Consider the following 13,393-nt stretch of genomic DNA (forward strand, 5'->3'; position numbering starts at 1 on the left):
TGAGTATTAATTAAAAGCACTGATTCAATGGTTTGAAATTCTTCATTTACATGGAAACTTGGCAAGTTAAATCACTGCAAAAATACAAGCTTGGTTCTCGTATCTAAATTATATTTTTACGAGAATTTAATTCGACAATGTAACTTACTTTTAATTTTATAATTAAATGATATTTAAGTATTTAATTCAATGTTTAATGTATAATTTTTTTATTTAAAGCGTTTGATTGTTAAGTCCACCTCTCAAATAAAACAAAACTAAATAATTAACTCCAAATCAAACTCAAATAAAAGCTAACATCAATAATTCACCATTATGCTAAAATAGTTAGGAGAACATCAAAATCCAAATAGGCAAACAGAGCTTTAACTTTTAAGCTTTATTTCACATTTTTAAAACTTTTTTTAGCCTTTATCTAAACAGGACAAAAAAGGATATCTCAACGACAAATTAAATAAGAAAAACGATTTAAAGAAGCATTTATACGTCCAGTGATTCCAAGCATTTAGACCCAGGAAGGTTACGTGCCACCATCCGTGACTTCAGAATTTCGCTGCTTTCCCCGTGCGTGGTTGTTGCAGTTCGGATCACAAAAAAGACTATAATTTTGTCCTCACGTCGGATAAGGGGAGTAAAGCCATGCATATCGTCGAATCGAGTGGACTTAGTTGCCCTCACTCGCTGTTCTCTAGGAGTGATGCACACGTCCGGGAAGAGAAGACTATGGAAATTACAATGTCGGATTAATCTTAGCAATTTTACATATGACACGCTAATAAATTATATGTATAATATGAAATTAAATAAATTTATATTTAAAATATTTATATTTTGTGTATTAATTATATATATGATAATTTCACATCTTAAACATGTCAACTTACTTAATTCATTTAAAATTTATTTAACTTGTTTATTTAGTTGTATTACTGTGTCGGGTTTGTGTAACTCTTTTACATGACACAAGTAAAATACACAAATAAATTGTAAGATCTGTGTGGGATCAATGGTTGATTGGTCTAAAATTACATGTCAATCGTATCAACAAATAAAGATAAAAGTATTTGCATATATGTATATAATGACATAAACTTACCTAATAAAAAAACCATTTATAATTGTTACAATATTATTTGACCACCAACTTAATTTCTCTTTTTAGAGCCAATGCATAACATTGACCAGACTGGACTTAGTAGTTGTCACATGCTTTCTTTATGAGTGACCTTACACGTTGGGGAGGATTATTGAAATTGCGATGTCGGACTAAACTTGATAATTTTACATATGATATGTTATTACATTATGTATATTACACAAAATTAAATAGATTTAGATTTAAGATAATTGCATTTCGTGAATTAATCATATACATGACAATTTCGTGTCTTAAATGTGTCAACTTACTTGGCTCATTTAAAACCTATTTAACTTGTTTAATTAATCATGTCATCATGTTGATCCATGTAACCCTTTTATTGGTTTATGACTTGTATAAATTACTCATATAATCATTAATATCTTGAATTTACATAACACTGTTAGGACACACATTTACAAATTACCATATTTATGTGGATCAATAGTTGATCGGTCTAAAATTACGTGTTGATCTTATCTACAGATAAAGATGGAAATATTTGCATATATATCAAGGCATAAATTTACCTGATAAAAAACCATTTTATAATTGGTACAATATTATTTAACCACCAACTTAATTTCTCTTTTTAGAACCATGCATAACATTGACCATACTGTACTTAGTAGTTGCCACACGCTTTCTCTATGAGTGACCTTGCATGCTAAGGAGGACTATTGAAATTGTAATGTTGGACTAGACTTGGCAATTTTATATATGATATGTTTATACATTCTACATATAACACAAAATTAAATAGAATTAGGTTTAAGATAATTGTGTTTCATGTATTCATTGTATACATGACAATTTTGTGTCTTAAATGTGTCAACTTACTTAACTCATTGAAAACCTATTTAGATTGTTTAATTAATCATGTCACCATGTCGGTCCATGTAACCCTTTTATTGGTTTATGACTTATATAAATTACTCATATGATCATTAATATCTTGAATTTACATATGACATTATTAAGACACACATTTATAAATTACCATATTTATGTGGACCAATAGTTGATCTGTCTAAAATTACGTGTCAGTCTTTTCTTCAAATAAAGATGGAAGCATTTGCATATATATTAAGGCATAAATTTACCTGATAAAAAACCATTTTATAATTGTTATCATATTATTTAACCACCAACTTAATTTCTCTTTTTAGAGCCATGCATAACATTGACCAGACTGAACTCAGTAGTTGTCACACACTTGCTCTACTAGTGACCTTACATGTTGAGGAAGACTATTGAAATTATAATGTTAGACTAGACTTGGCAATTTTACTTATGATACACTAATACATTATGCATATAACACAAAATTAGATAGATTTAGGTTTAAGATAATTGCATTTCGTGTATTAATCGTATACATGATAATTTCGTGCTTTAAACGTGTCAACTTACTTAACTCATTTAAAACATATTTAACTTGTTTAATTAATCATGTCACCATGCCTGTTGTCATGGTTCACACCAACCCTTGCCAGTTGTTATGATCTACATCAACCCTATGAGGTATTGTTCGCTTTGTTCCATTAACCTCACGGTTTTGTCCCCCAAAAGGCATCTCATAGGTCAAAGGTGATGTGAACCCTTATATTCCCAGTATCACTTTAGTACATGGCTAACGTGGGATTCATGGCTCCTTTCTCTACAACTATGACATCCACCCTTACTCCCCGCTAGGAGTTTCTCTTTGATGTGGGACTTTGTGACTCATCTGCTTTGAGCATTATCTTGATTATGTGAGATTCACGTCCAAGCGAGAATCGTGACATCCTCCCCACTTCAACAAGGTTTTACTGTCCTCAGTGGCACATTGCTAGTACTCAAAGTCTGCTCTGATACCAATAGTCACAATCCACACTAATCCCTGTGAGGTATTATCCGTTTTGAATCACTAACCTCACGGTTTTATTTCACAAAATGTGCCTCACAAGTTAAAGGTAATGTGAACCCTTATATTTTCAGTATCATTTTAGTTCATAGCCAATGTGAGATTCATAGCTCTCATCTCTAGGACTATGACATTCACCTTTACTCCCCGTTGAAGTTTCTATTCAATGTGGGATTTTGTGACTCACCCGCTAGGAGTATTATCTCGATGATATGGGATTTACGTCCACGCAAGGATCGTGACATCCTCCCCACTTCAACAAAGATCCATTATCCTTAGTAGCACATTACTAGTACTTAGAGTCTGCTCTGATACCAATTGCTAGAGTCCACACCAACCCCTGTGAGGTATTGTCTGCTTTAGCCCACTAACCTCATGATTTTATCCCACAAAAAGGGCCTCACAGGTTAAAAATGGTGTGAACCTTTATATTTCCAGTATCATTCTAGTACATAACCAATGTGATATTCATGACTCCCCTCTCTAGGACCATGACGTCCACCCTTACTCCCAGTTGAGGATTTCTCTTCGATGTGGGATTTTGTGACTCACTCGCTGGGAGCATTGTCTCGACGATGTGGGATTCATGGTTTTGTCCCACAAAAGGCACCTCACAAGTTAAAAGTGATATGAACCTTTATATTCCCAGTATCACTCTAGTATATAGTCAATGTGAGATTCGTGGCTCACTTCATTAGGACCATGACATCCACCCTTACTCCCTACTGGGAGTTTCTCTTTGATGTGAGACTTTGTAACTCACTCGCTGAGAGTATTATCTTGACAATGTGGGATTCATGTCCACACGAAGACAGTGACATTGATCCATGCAACCGTTTTATTGGTTTATGACTTATTTAAATTACTCATGTAATCCTTAATATCTTGAATTTACGTATGACATGATTAAGATACACATTTACAAATTACCATATTTATGTGGACCAATGGTTTATTGGAATAAAATTATGTGTTGATCTTATCTACAGATAAAGATGGAAGTATTTACATATATATCAAGGCATAAACTTACTTAATAAAAAACTATTTTATAATTGTTACAATATTATTTGACCACCAACTTAATTTATCTTTTTAGAGCGAAACATAACATTAACCAAACTAGACTCAGTAGCTGTTGAAGGTTTTCTCTATGAGTGACCTTACACATTGGGGGAGTACTATTGAAATTGCAATGCCGAACTAGATCTGGCAATTTTACATATGATATGTTAATACATTATGTATATAATAAGAAATTAAATAGTTTAGGTTTAAGATATAATCGTATTTCGCATATTAATCTGTACATGATAATTTCATGTCTTAAATGTATCAGCTTACTTAACTTATTTAAAGCCTATTTAACCCATTTAATTAATCATGTCACCATGTCATCCCATGTAACTTTTTTATTGGTTTAATACTTGTATAAATTATTCATATAATCATTAATATCTTGAATTTACATAACACGGTTAAAGCACACTTTACAAATTATAATAGGTCAAAGTACCTGAGAAGTCCCTTTACTTGGGTATTTTCTTCAATTTAGTCCATCTACTTAAAATAGCAACATTTTAGTCTATTGATTATGAGAATTATTTCAATTTAGTCCCTTTAACATTTTTCGTCTAAATTAATCGTTATGGTGTTGATGTTAACACTAACGTGGTGCTATTGTGGCACCAGATGTTAACGTGGCATATAAGGTAAGTTCAGGTTGTTGATGTGGCACTACCACATCATCGTGTCAAGATGACATGGCAATGCCGTGTCACACTTTGAGTTTGAGTTGCTGACGTGGCATTACCACATCACATTTTAGGTTCGGGTTGCTGATGTGGCACAAGGACTAAAATATTATGATTTTGAGTAGAGGGATTGAATTAAAGAAAATGCGTAAATATAAAGACTTATCAGATACTTTGACTAATTACCATATTTATGTGGAATAGTTGACTGGTCTAAAATTACGTGTCGATCTTATCTACATATAAGGATGAAAGTATTTGCATATATATAACAAGGCATAAACTTAGCAAATAAAAAACCAGTTTACAGCTGTTACAATATTATTTGACCACTTACTTAGTTTCTCTTTTTAAAACATTGCATAACATTGACCAGATTGGACTCAGTAGCTGTCACACACTTTCTCTATGAGTGACCTTACACGTTGAGGAAGACTATTGAAATTGTAATGTTAGACTAGACTTAGCAATTTTACATATGATACGTCAGTACGTTGTGCATATAATAGAAAATTAAATAGATTTAGGTTTAAGATAATTGCATTTCATGTATTAATCGTGTACATGACAATTCGTGTCTTAAATATGTTAACTTACTTAACTCATTTAAAATCTATTAACTTATTTAATTAATCATATCACCATGTCGGTCCATATAACCTTTTTATTGGTTTATGACTTGTATAAATTATTTATATAATCATTAATATATATTTTGAATTTACATGACACGTTTAAGACACGTATTTACAAATTATCATATTTATGTGGACCAATGATTGATTAGTCCAAAATTACGTGTTGCTCTTATCTCTAAATAAAAATGGAAGTATTTGTATATATGTCAAGTCGTAAACTTACCTAATAGAAAGAATTTATGGCCGTTACTATATTTATTGACCACCAACCTCATTTCTCTTTATGGGGTATATGATTTTTCTTTTATTTGGTAAAAATGGATTTGAATCTGATTTTCAAACAGAAAAATCACGCGCTAATTTCTTAAACATAAAGATCACGCGTCACCTATTAAATCAAATGTTTGAATGTTAAAATATATGAATTTTAATTATACAACCATATTAATATAAAAAATATTATGTTTAAAGTACTCATTACTACAATGGCTCAATTTATATTTTTGGCTTCAAATCAATTTTCTTATCATGCAAACCTTTTATTCCTTCCCCAAGAAGTAAGAACCTTACCAGGCAAGCACTCAGCAAGTGTTGTTCACTCGCTCAGACATGCAAGGAGACTGCAATGCAAGGGTTTGCTGTCATCTTTACCAAAGTAGAGACAGCTGTCGGCTGAGCTCTTGGCATATGGGCCCACTTTCAGCACCTGTGTATTTCCATAAGCTATCAGATAAGCAATCCTGCTTATCCTCCGCGTCGCTATATAAGTGGCCTCTGCCTTGGAAAACCCAAGAAGCTGCATCCTCTAGGGAAGAGAGCTTGTGTCATAGAGAGAAGAAAAGAAAAAAGAGAGAAAACACAGACAGGTCGAGTCCTCTGTTTCTGTTCATTTGCTCTGTTTCCTCCTCCTTTCTGCAAGTAAGCACTATGTTTATCGCTTTATCTTTTTCACACTTTAATAGTTTTTCTTTCCCGCATGACATGCTTTTTATTCCATGTTCACAAGGTCACAAGGTCTTTTCTACGCACTCTACTTTACAGCATCTTGCATTTCAACAAAAGTTATTTTACTGTTTTCGATCGGTGAAAAAACCATAAAATGTTTTTGAAAAACCATAACCTGTTTTTGTTTTTGGTTAAGAAGCATTATTGGTTTTGTTTCCTATGGGGTTGTCTCGAAGGTTCAGACTATAACCTTTTTTATTTCGTTTCGATTGAAAATGCCCGATTTTGTGCTTTGAAACTGAGTTTTGATGTTTTGGTTTCATCTCAAATGGCCACCAACCTTTTTGGTGTATTTGTTTTCGACATAATGCTCTGTTTGTCACTCTCGTTCAAAGCGGAGACTATTTTACACAGAATGAATCCGGGCTTCATATTTCAATCGTAAAAATAAATAAATAAAGGGAAAAGAAGTAGTACTTTGTCTCCTTTGTTTCTTTGTCTTAACTGAGTCTCTCTCTCTCGATACAGGTTCATTTGGAAGTTGTGGAGATAAGGAGGTTTGGTTTCAATGGCGGCTTCGCTTAGCGAAGATCTAATCATCCTGATCCTGCAGTTCCTCAACGAGGAAAAGTTCAAGGAAGCTGCTCACATGTAAATTTCAAACCCAATTCTCAATGCATTACGATTAGTAGGAATTGTTTTTTCACATACCATTTGATTTCATTGTTGTGATATGGCGTTTGCTTTCAATGGTTTAAACAGGCTCGAGAAGGAATCAGGACTATTCTTTAGCATGAAGTACTTTCAGGACCTGGTCCTCGGTGGGCAATTTGACGAGGCTGAGCAGTATCTTTCAGGCTTCACCAAAGTTGATGGTAATCGTTTTTCCAGGAAGACATATTTCGAAATCCGCAAGCAAAAGTATCTCGAGGCATTGGACAAGTAAATATCAAAGTCTTTTTGGCTGCCATGCTTTCTTGTCGCCTTTTTTTTGTCTTCTAATGCTTTTCATGGCATTTCCATTGATCAGGCGTGATAGGGACAAAGCTGTCGACGTCCTCACCAAGGAGCTCAAATTTTTTGCCTCTGAAAATGAGAATTTGTTCAAGGATATCACTTACCTGCTGTCATTAGACAATTTCAGGTTTATGTTCTGTTGAAAACGTTTCTCGTTGGTAAAAACTGAAAACTTTTGCCTTAAGGCAGCCCTAGTAAACTTCTAAGCTTTTCTGCAGGGAGAACAGCCAATTATCAACTTACGGAGATACAAAGACTACAAGAAAAGCTATGATGGTCGAGCTCAAGAAGCTTATTGAGGCAAACCCTCATTTTAACGGCAAGTTGGAGATTCCTGACGTTATAAATTCAAGGTTAAGGATGCTCATTAATCAAAGGTAACTTCTCTTTAGAAGATCACCAAAACGGAGTACTTTTGTTTTCTTTCTGATTGAATTGCTCGGGTACCACTAACTGCTGTTGAGTTGATTGTGGATTTCAGACAGTGGCAGCCAATTTGCAGATATTAATGTTAAATTTATCTTGATTTATGGAAATGATGTTCAGTAACAAAAAGGGAACTGATTTTGGTTTGGGTCTGACAGCTTAAATTGGCAACACTCCCATTGTTCAAATCCTAGCAGAAATCCTGACATAAGAACTCTTTGGGTGGATCACAGTTGCAGAAATTCTACTGATCCACATACACAACTTGCTACAAGCAGTCAGCTTGCAGTTTCTGCACAAAACACAGAAGGTTTCATTCCGTGGTCTTCAAATGGGGTAAGCAACTGGATTGACTCGGTTTTCTGAGCATCTTTTTATGATTTTCGCAAAATTTGTAAAGACTTCTTTCTACTCTTTGTCCTCTGTAAGGCATTCCAACCTACATTAAATCCATGGTTGGCAACTCTTTCAAGCATGAGTCATCCAGTAGTTTCTGGCGAAGGTGTTGGTTTGGGTGGCCCAACAAATCTCGGTAAGGATCTGATTACTTCTTTGAACTCTAACTAAAGGTTGCACAATCGAGTTCTCTGATTTCTAAACGTTCTATTGCCTGGTGTAGCTGCAATGTCGAAGGGTCCTGGGGATTCTGATAGTGTGTCAATGGCAAGGCTCTTAGCATTTCCTGACAGGGTGAGTGACTTCAACCCTAATTGCATTAGTACACTTCTGTTTCGGTTACAGCCTACTTATATTCACAGTTTTGCTCATGTTGGCCAGACAATGCTACCAGGAACGAGTCTCTCTCCAATTACTGATTTTCAATTAAACGCTACTGAAGAATTGCCCAAGACTGTTGCACGCTCATTGAACCAATCATCAGTTCCCACAAGCATGGACTTTCATCCTGCTCTACAAACTTTCCTTCTGGGTTAGTTTTAGTCTTTATGATGATTATTTCAGATATTCTTTTGTCTGGTTAGCTTTATATTAACTTTTGTTTCCTTAAATGCTGATATATCAGTTGGAACCAACGTTGGTGAAATAAGTTTGTGGGACGTTAGTTCTGGAGAGAAGATGGTTTCAAGAAATTTTCAGGTGTGGGATCTTGGAACATGTTCGATGCCATTGAAGGTATGTTCCCTCTAAAAATAAGTAAAGAAATCTATAGAAAGGAACTATAGCTGTTTTTTTCCCCCTATAGATGATCTCAAATTCTAATAGATCTTTGCAACTCAGGCATATTTAATCGAAGGTTCATCTTTCTCAATAAGACGCATCGTATGGAGCTCGGACGGTTCTGTATTTGGTGAGATTGAACATATCTCATCACTATCTGGCCAAAAGAACATATGGCATCACCAGATATCTGAAATAGCTTACAAACTCCATAGCATTATTGTTCATAAACTCTTGATTTCTTTTTGAACAGGAGTTGCATATTCTAAACATATGATACAGTTGTACGCTTATCATGGAGGGAATTACATTCGACCGCATTTGGAGGTGGGTTCTAGTATCTTTTGCCTACCATTGATCGAAGCTTCTTATCTTTATTCTAACGAAATATTACTTTTACTTTCTAGATTGATGCTCACGTTGGCGCTGTGAATGATCTATCATTCTGTAACACCAATATGGAAGCTGCTTTTGTTACTTGTGGTGATGACATGACCATCAAGGTTAGTTATGACCTATGATTGAGTGGTTATGCTTCCGTTCATGCAAAAGATAGACTTGACATACTGATTTTTTTAAATTTAGGTGTGGACTGTACTTACTGGTGCTAGGTTGTACACATTTGAAGGTCATGAGGCAGCGGTACATTCTGTCTGTCCTCGTTCCAAAGAAAATGTCCATGTAAGGACTCTGCTGGATACACAGATTCTGCTATATATATATTCTCTTGCTTCGTTTGCGTGTGGCTTATGATTTTGTTCTTCAGTTTATCTTTTCAACCTCCGTGGATGGAAAGATAAAGGCATGGTTATACGATTCAATGGGATCCAGCGTCGACTATACTGCTCCCCGTGGTGCCTGTATGACAATGGCCTACAGTGCTGATGGGAAAAGGTTTGTATGTAGGAAAATGGTATAATTTGACAAAATGGTTTCGCATTGTATTCCTCATGTTTTATGAAAATAAAAAATGGAAAACTCCGGTTCCTCTCTTTGAACTCTTTGTAGGTTATTCTCATGCGGAACCACAGAAGAAGGGGAGACTCACTTGGTTGAATGGAATGAAATCCAAGGTTCTGTGAAGAGAACATATCAAGGATTTCACAAGCCATCCTTGGGATCGGTGCAGTTTGATACTTCTAATAGTCGCTACTTGGCAGCTGGTGATGACTATTCAATTAAGTTCTGGGATATGGACCATTGCGTGCTTTTAGCAACTGTTGATGCTGAGGGAGGACTACCGGTTAGTGTTCTTTCTTTTCTTCTCTTTTCCGTAGGTAGATTTCACCATAAGAATTATGGTTTAGTTTTCTGATTTACTTTTCTGATATCAAGGCATGTCCACGTATCCGCTTCAACAAGGAGGGCTCCTTGTTGGCCGTTGCTGCAAATGATCATAAGATAAAAATCTTAGCAACAGTTGATGGTCTTCGATTGATTGGTACACAGGAAACTCATCCCCTTATTTTTTCAAGACCAGCATCTGATGCTCCAGCAAGGGTAATTCACTGATTCTGAAATTGCATTCTTGCCTTATTCTATGTATTTTCATATGCTGCAAGTGCTTTACCAAAGTGGTAAACTGAGGTTCATTGCCTTCTCTCCACCCTGTATGATTTTGCTAGGGGACTGAACTTCAGCCTACTTCATTGCACCTTCTCTCTTTCTTCCTTCCATATCTCATCTTAACTTTCATACGAATGAATCTTAGTCTATTGACTTCAATTATAACTAGTTTTAGGATAATTTCTGAACTAATACCTTCTGTGCACTGTGCATTTGCTAGAATGATGACATAGAAATGGAGGATATCAGATCAAGATCAGCTGAAGAAGTAAACCCAGCAAGAGCAGGCAAGCTCATCAATAAAATTAGTGCACCTGCTCAATTTCGTTCACTGAAACTCTCAGCTGATGTTGAAGTAGATGAGGTGTGATTTCCAGTGGATATAACTCTCATAAGTCCCATCTTTTCTTTATAAGTATTTTTTTTTTCCAACATGTTTATCACTATTATTGATTCCTGATGGGCCTTTTTGTATTACTGCTTCAGATCTCAAGGTTGAGTTATACTAATTCAGCCAATGGCATTTTGGCATTAGCATCTAAAGGCATTCATCTACTGTGGAAGTGGCCACAAGCCAACCTCAATTTCAATGGGAAGGTAAAGCAATCCCCTCTCTGTCATCTGAATCGCAGGAAAACGTTCTGATCATCATCTGAATATCTGTTATCTTAACATTTTGAATTGGTGATATAGGCAACAACAAAGGTTACCCCTCTATTTACAGTACCACCATCTGGCATGTTAATGACCAATGATGTGATTAAGGGTAGTTATGATGACGCTCTGCCCTGTTTTGCATTGTCCAAGAATGACTCTTATCTCATGTCTGCATCAGGAGGCAAAATCTCCTTGTACAACATGACTACATCAAAGGTAATTTTCAAATAAAACTATCAATTGCTTTCAACGGTTTAAGGTAAAATTGTTGGTAAATTCGTTCTATACCCTCAAAGTATTGTTTCAGGAAAGACAACCTTCTATGGTTTTAAAGCATTGAATAGTTTGCAGCATAAACAAATTCTCATACAGCAAAAATGCAGTATTCCTATTTGAATGATTCACTGAGAAAAGCATTGCATTTTCATTGACCGCTTAAGATTTTTGTTGGGTAACTGCAGACTATGACAACTTTCCTGGCTCCACCACCTGTGGCAACATGTTTTACTTTTCACCCTCAAGATAACAATATAGCTGCTATTGGCATGGATGATTCTACAATTCACATATATAATGTTCGCCTAAGCCAGGTTTGTTTTATTTATTTAGTTTTTTTTTTCTGAGGGACTAACGTTTTCATCCATGTGCACTGAGAGATGTTCACATTCTTTCGTATGAAAGGTCAGCGCCAGGCTTAATGGTCACTCTAAGAGAATCACCGGCCTTGCCTTTTCCCATCAGTTAAATATACTTGTTTCTGCAGGAGCTGATGCACAGGTAGAGTTTAATTTTCCATGACAAGAATATGCAAAAACTTTTGGCTCTTTGTCCTATAGCCTGGTTTTCACATTAGTTTGATATCTTAAACTCTTGTATCTTGTTTCTGAGCCAGTGTAAAACATCCTGACGATGCAATATTAACATTATGAATATTGTCGATATGCAATTTTTTACAGATCATTGTGTGGGAGTTTGGTCGTTGGGAAAGTAAGAAAAATTTTTTCTTGCTAACTCCAGGAGAAAGGAGACGCATAGGAAGGTCAGACACCCAGGTTCAATTCGACAAGGATCAGATACACTTGGTTGCTGCGAATGGCAATCAGCTCGCCATATATGACATGAGGAAACTGGAGTCTATGAAGCCGGTAAATATTTTTACACATGCAATGGGGAGTAACCCTTCCATCAAAAGATTTGAAATTGAATGTTGTTTGTCTTTTCCAGTTTGTAGCAATAGAAGTTCCATCAGCAATCTCCCATGCAACATTCTCCTGTGATGGTCAGTTGGTGTACTGCAGTTTATTGGATGGAACAGTGCGCATATTTGGGGCACCAAATCTTCAAATACAATGCCAGATATACCCCACTGCTTATCTTCCCTCTGATGCCAGGTAATCCTGACCTTTTGTCAATGACAAATATGTCTCCCCAGACATACTTGTCACTGGCCTTGATTCCCTGAGAATCTGGTGCACATGCAGTCGTCCTGACATGTACCCATTTCTTCTCATATTTCAAGAGTTCAAGCTCAAACAATGCCTTTACAAACATTTCAAACCCATTTCCCCCCACCTATCCTAGTGTTTGATGTTACCATATTGATGCTTTTCTATCATCATTTCCTGTTGTAAGATTCCAAGTGATCTTATTTCTTTCTTTCATTCATTGCCAGATCGCCAGCACATCCGCTCGCGCTTGCCGCACATCCCCGAGACCCTAACCAGTTTGCCATGGGACTAGCAAACGGCAGCGTTTATATCTGTGAACCGCTCGAATCTGAGGGTAAATGGGACGTGGCCTAACATACTGATGACATGAATGGAGCTTCAAGCAGCATTCCTCCTCCCTAGTGTTAGACCAACCCTAGGGCTTAATATTGGAACTTTGAGTCAATCAATACATCTGTGTATATATTTGATTTAGTTTTCTCTTTATGTAAAAACTGGTAGACAGATTGAGTTTATCTCTCTTCTATAAAAAAAAAAAAAAGAATAATGGTGGCAGGTTTACTGTCATCTTGAACTTATATATACATTTTGTATGGTATTCTTCCATTATTTATGATTTTCCCTTAAATATATTTGATTTTTTTAAATGAATTGCTATATATAAATTACATTAAACAGTTAATTGAGTTTTAATTCTAAGTCCTAACCATACCTCTTGTCTT

At 35.6% G+C, this 13,393-nt stretch overlaps 1 protein-coding gene across 2 annotated transcripts; it reads left to right on the forward strand.

Annotated features, from left to right (window-relative positions):
- LOC18587754 (topless-related protein 1) lies at positions 6,252–13,232 on the forward strand. 2 transcript variants are annotated; one of them, XM_018126648.1, is made up of 25 exons: positions 6,252–6,354; positions 6,910–7,032; positions 7,144–7,323; positions 7,412–7,525; positions 7,617–7,775; positions 7,983–8,160; positions 8,254–8,356; positions 8,444–8,514; positions 8,602–8,752; positions 8,846–8,955; positions 9,061–9,130; positions 9,254–9,327; positions 9,408–9,503; positions 9,586–9,681; positions 9,767–9,894; positions 10,009–10,243; positions 10,336–10,500; positions 10,787–10,930; positions 11,053–11,163; positions 11,260–11,439; positions 11,685–11,813; positions 11,905–12,000; positions 12,180–12,368; positions 12,448–12,614; positions 12,896–13,232. In XM_018126648.1, the coding sequence occupies exons 2-25, from the start codon at positions 6,950–6,952 to the stop codon at positions 13,023–13,025; spliced, it is 3,159 nt and encodes a 1,052-aa protein (XP_017982137.1). In that variant the 5' UTR covers positions 6,252–6,354; positions 6,910–6,949; the 3' UTR covers positions 13,026–13,232. The 2 variants fall into 2 exon arrangements, with proteins under 2 accessions (XP_017982137.1, XP_017982138.1); XM_018126649.1 differs by lacking the exon at positions 6,252–6,354 and adding an exon at positions 6,591–6,617.

Source organism: Theobroma cacao, chromosome 9 (assembly GCF_000208745.1).
Source record: "Theobroma cacao cultivar B97-61/B2 chromosome 9, Criollo_cocoa_genome_V2, whole genome shotgun sequence".
Classification (NCBI taxonomy): domain Eukaryota; kingdom Viridiplantae; phylum Streptophyta; class Magnoliopsida; order Malvales; family Malvaceae; genus Theobroma; species Theobroma cacao.

Bases quoted from the DNA above. Each gene is read 5' to 3' on its own strand.
- LOC18587754 (XM_018126648.1), top strand. From the start codon at position 6,950: ATGGCGGCTTCGCTTAGCGAAGATCTAATCATCCTGATCCTGCAGTTC. The intron at 8,357-8,443 runs GTAAGGATCTGA...TGCCTGGTGTAG, and splicing joins GGGTGGCCCAACAAATCTCG to CTGCAATGTCGAAGGGTCCT. The intron at 9,131-9,253 runs GTGAGATTGAAC...CTTTTTGAACAG, and splicing joins CTCGGACGGTTCTGTATTTG to GAGTTGCATATTCTAAACAT.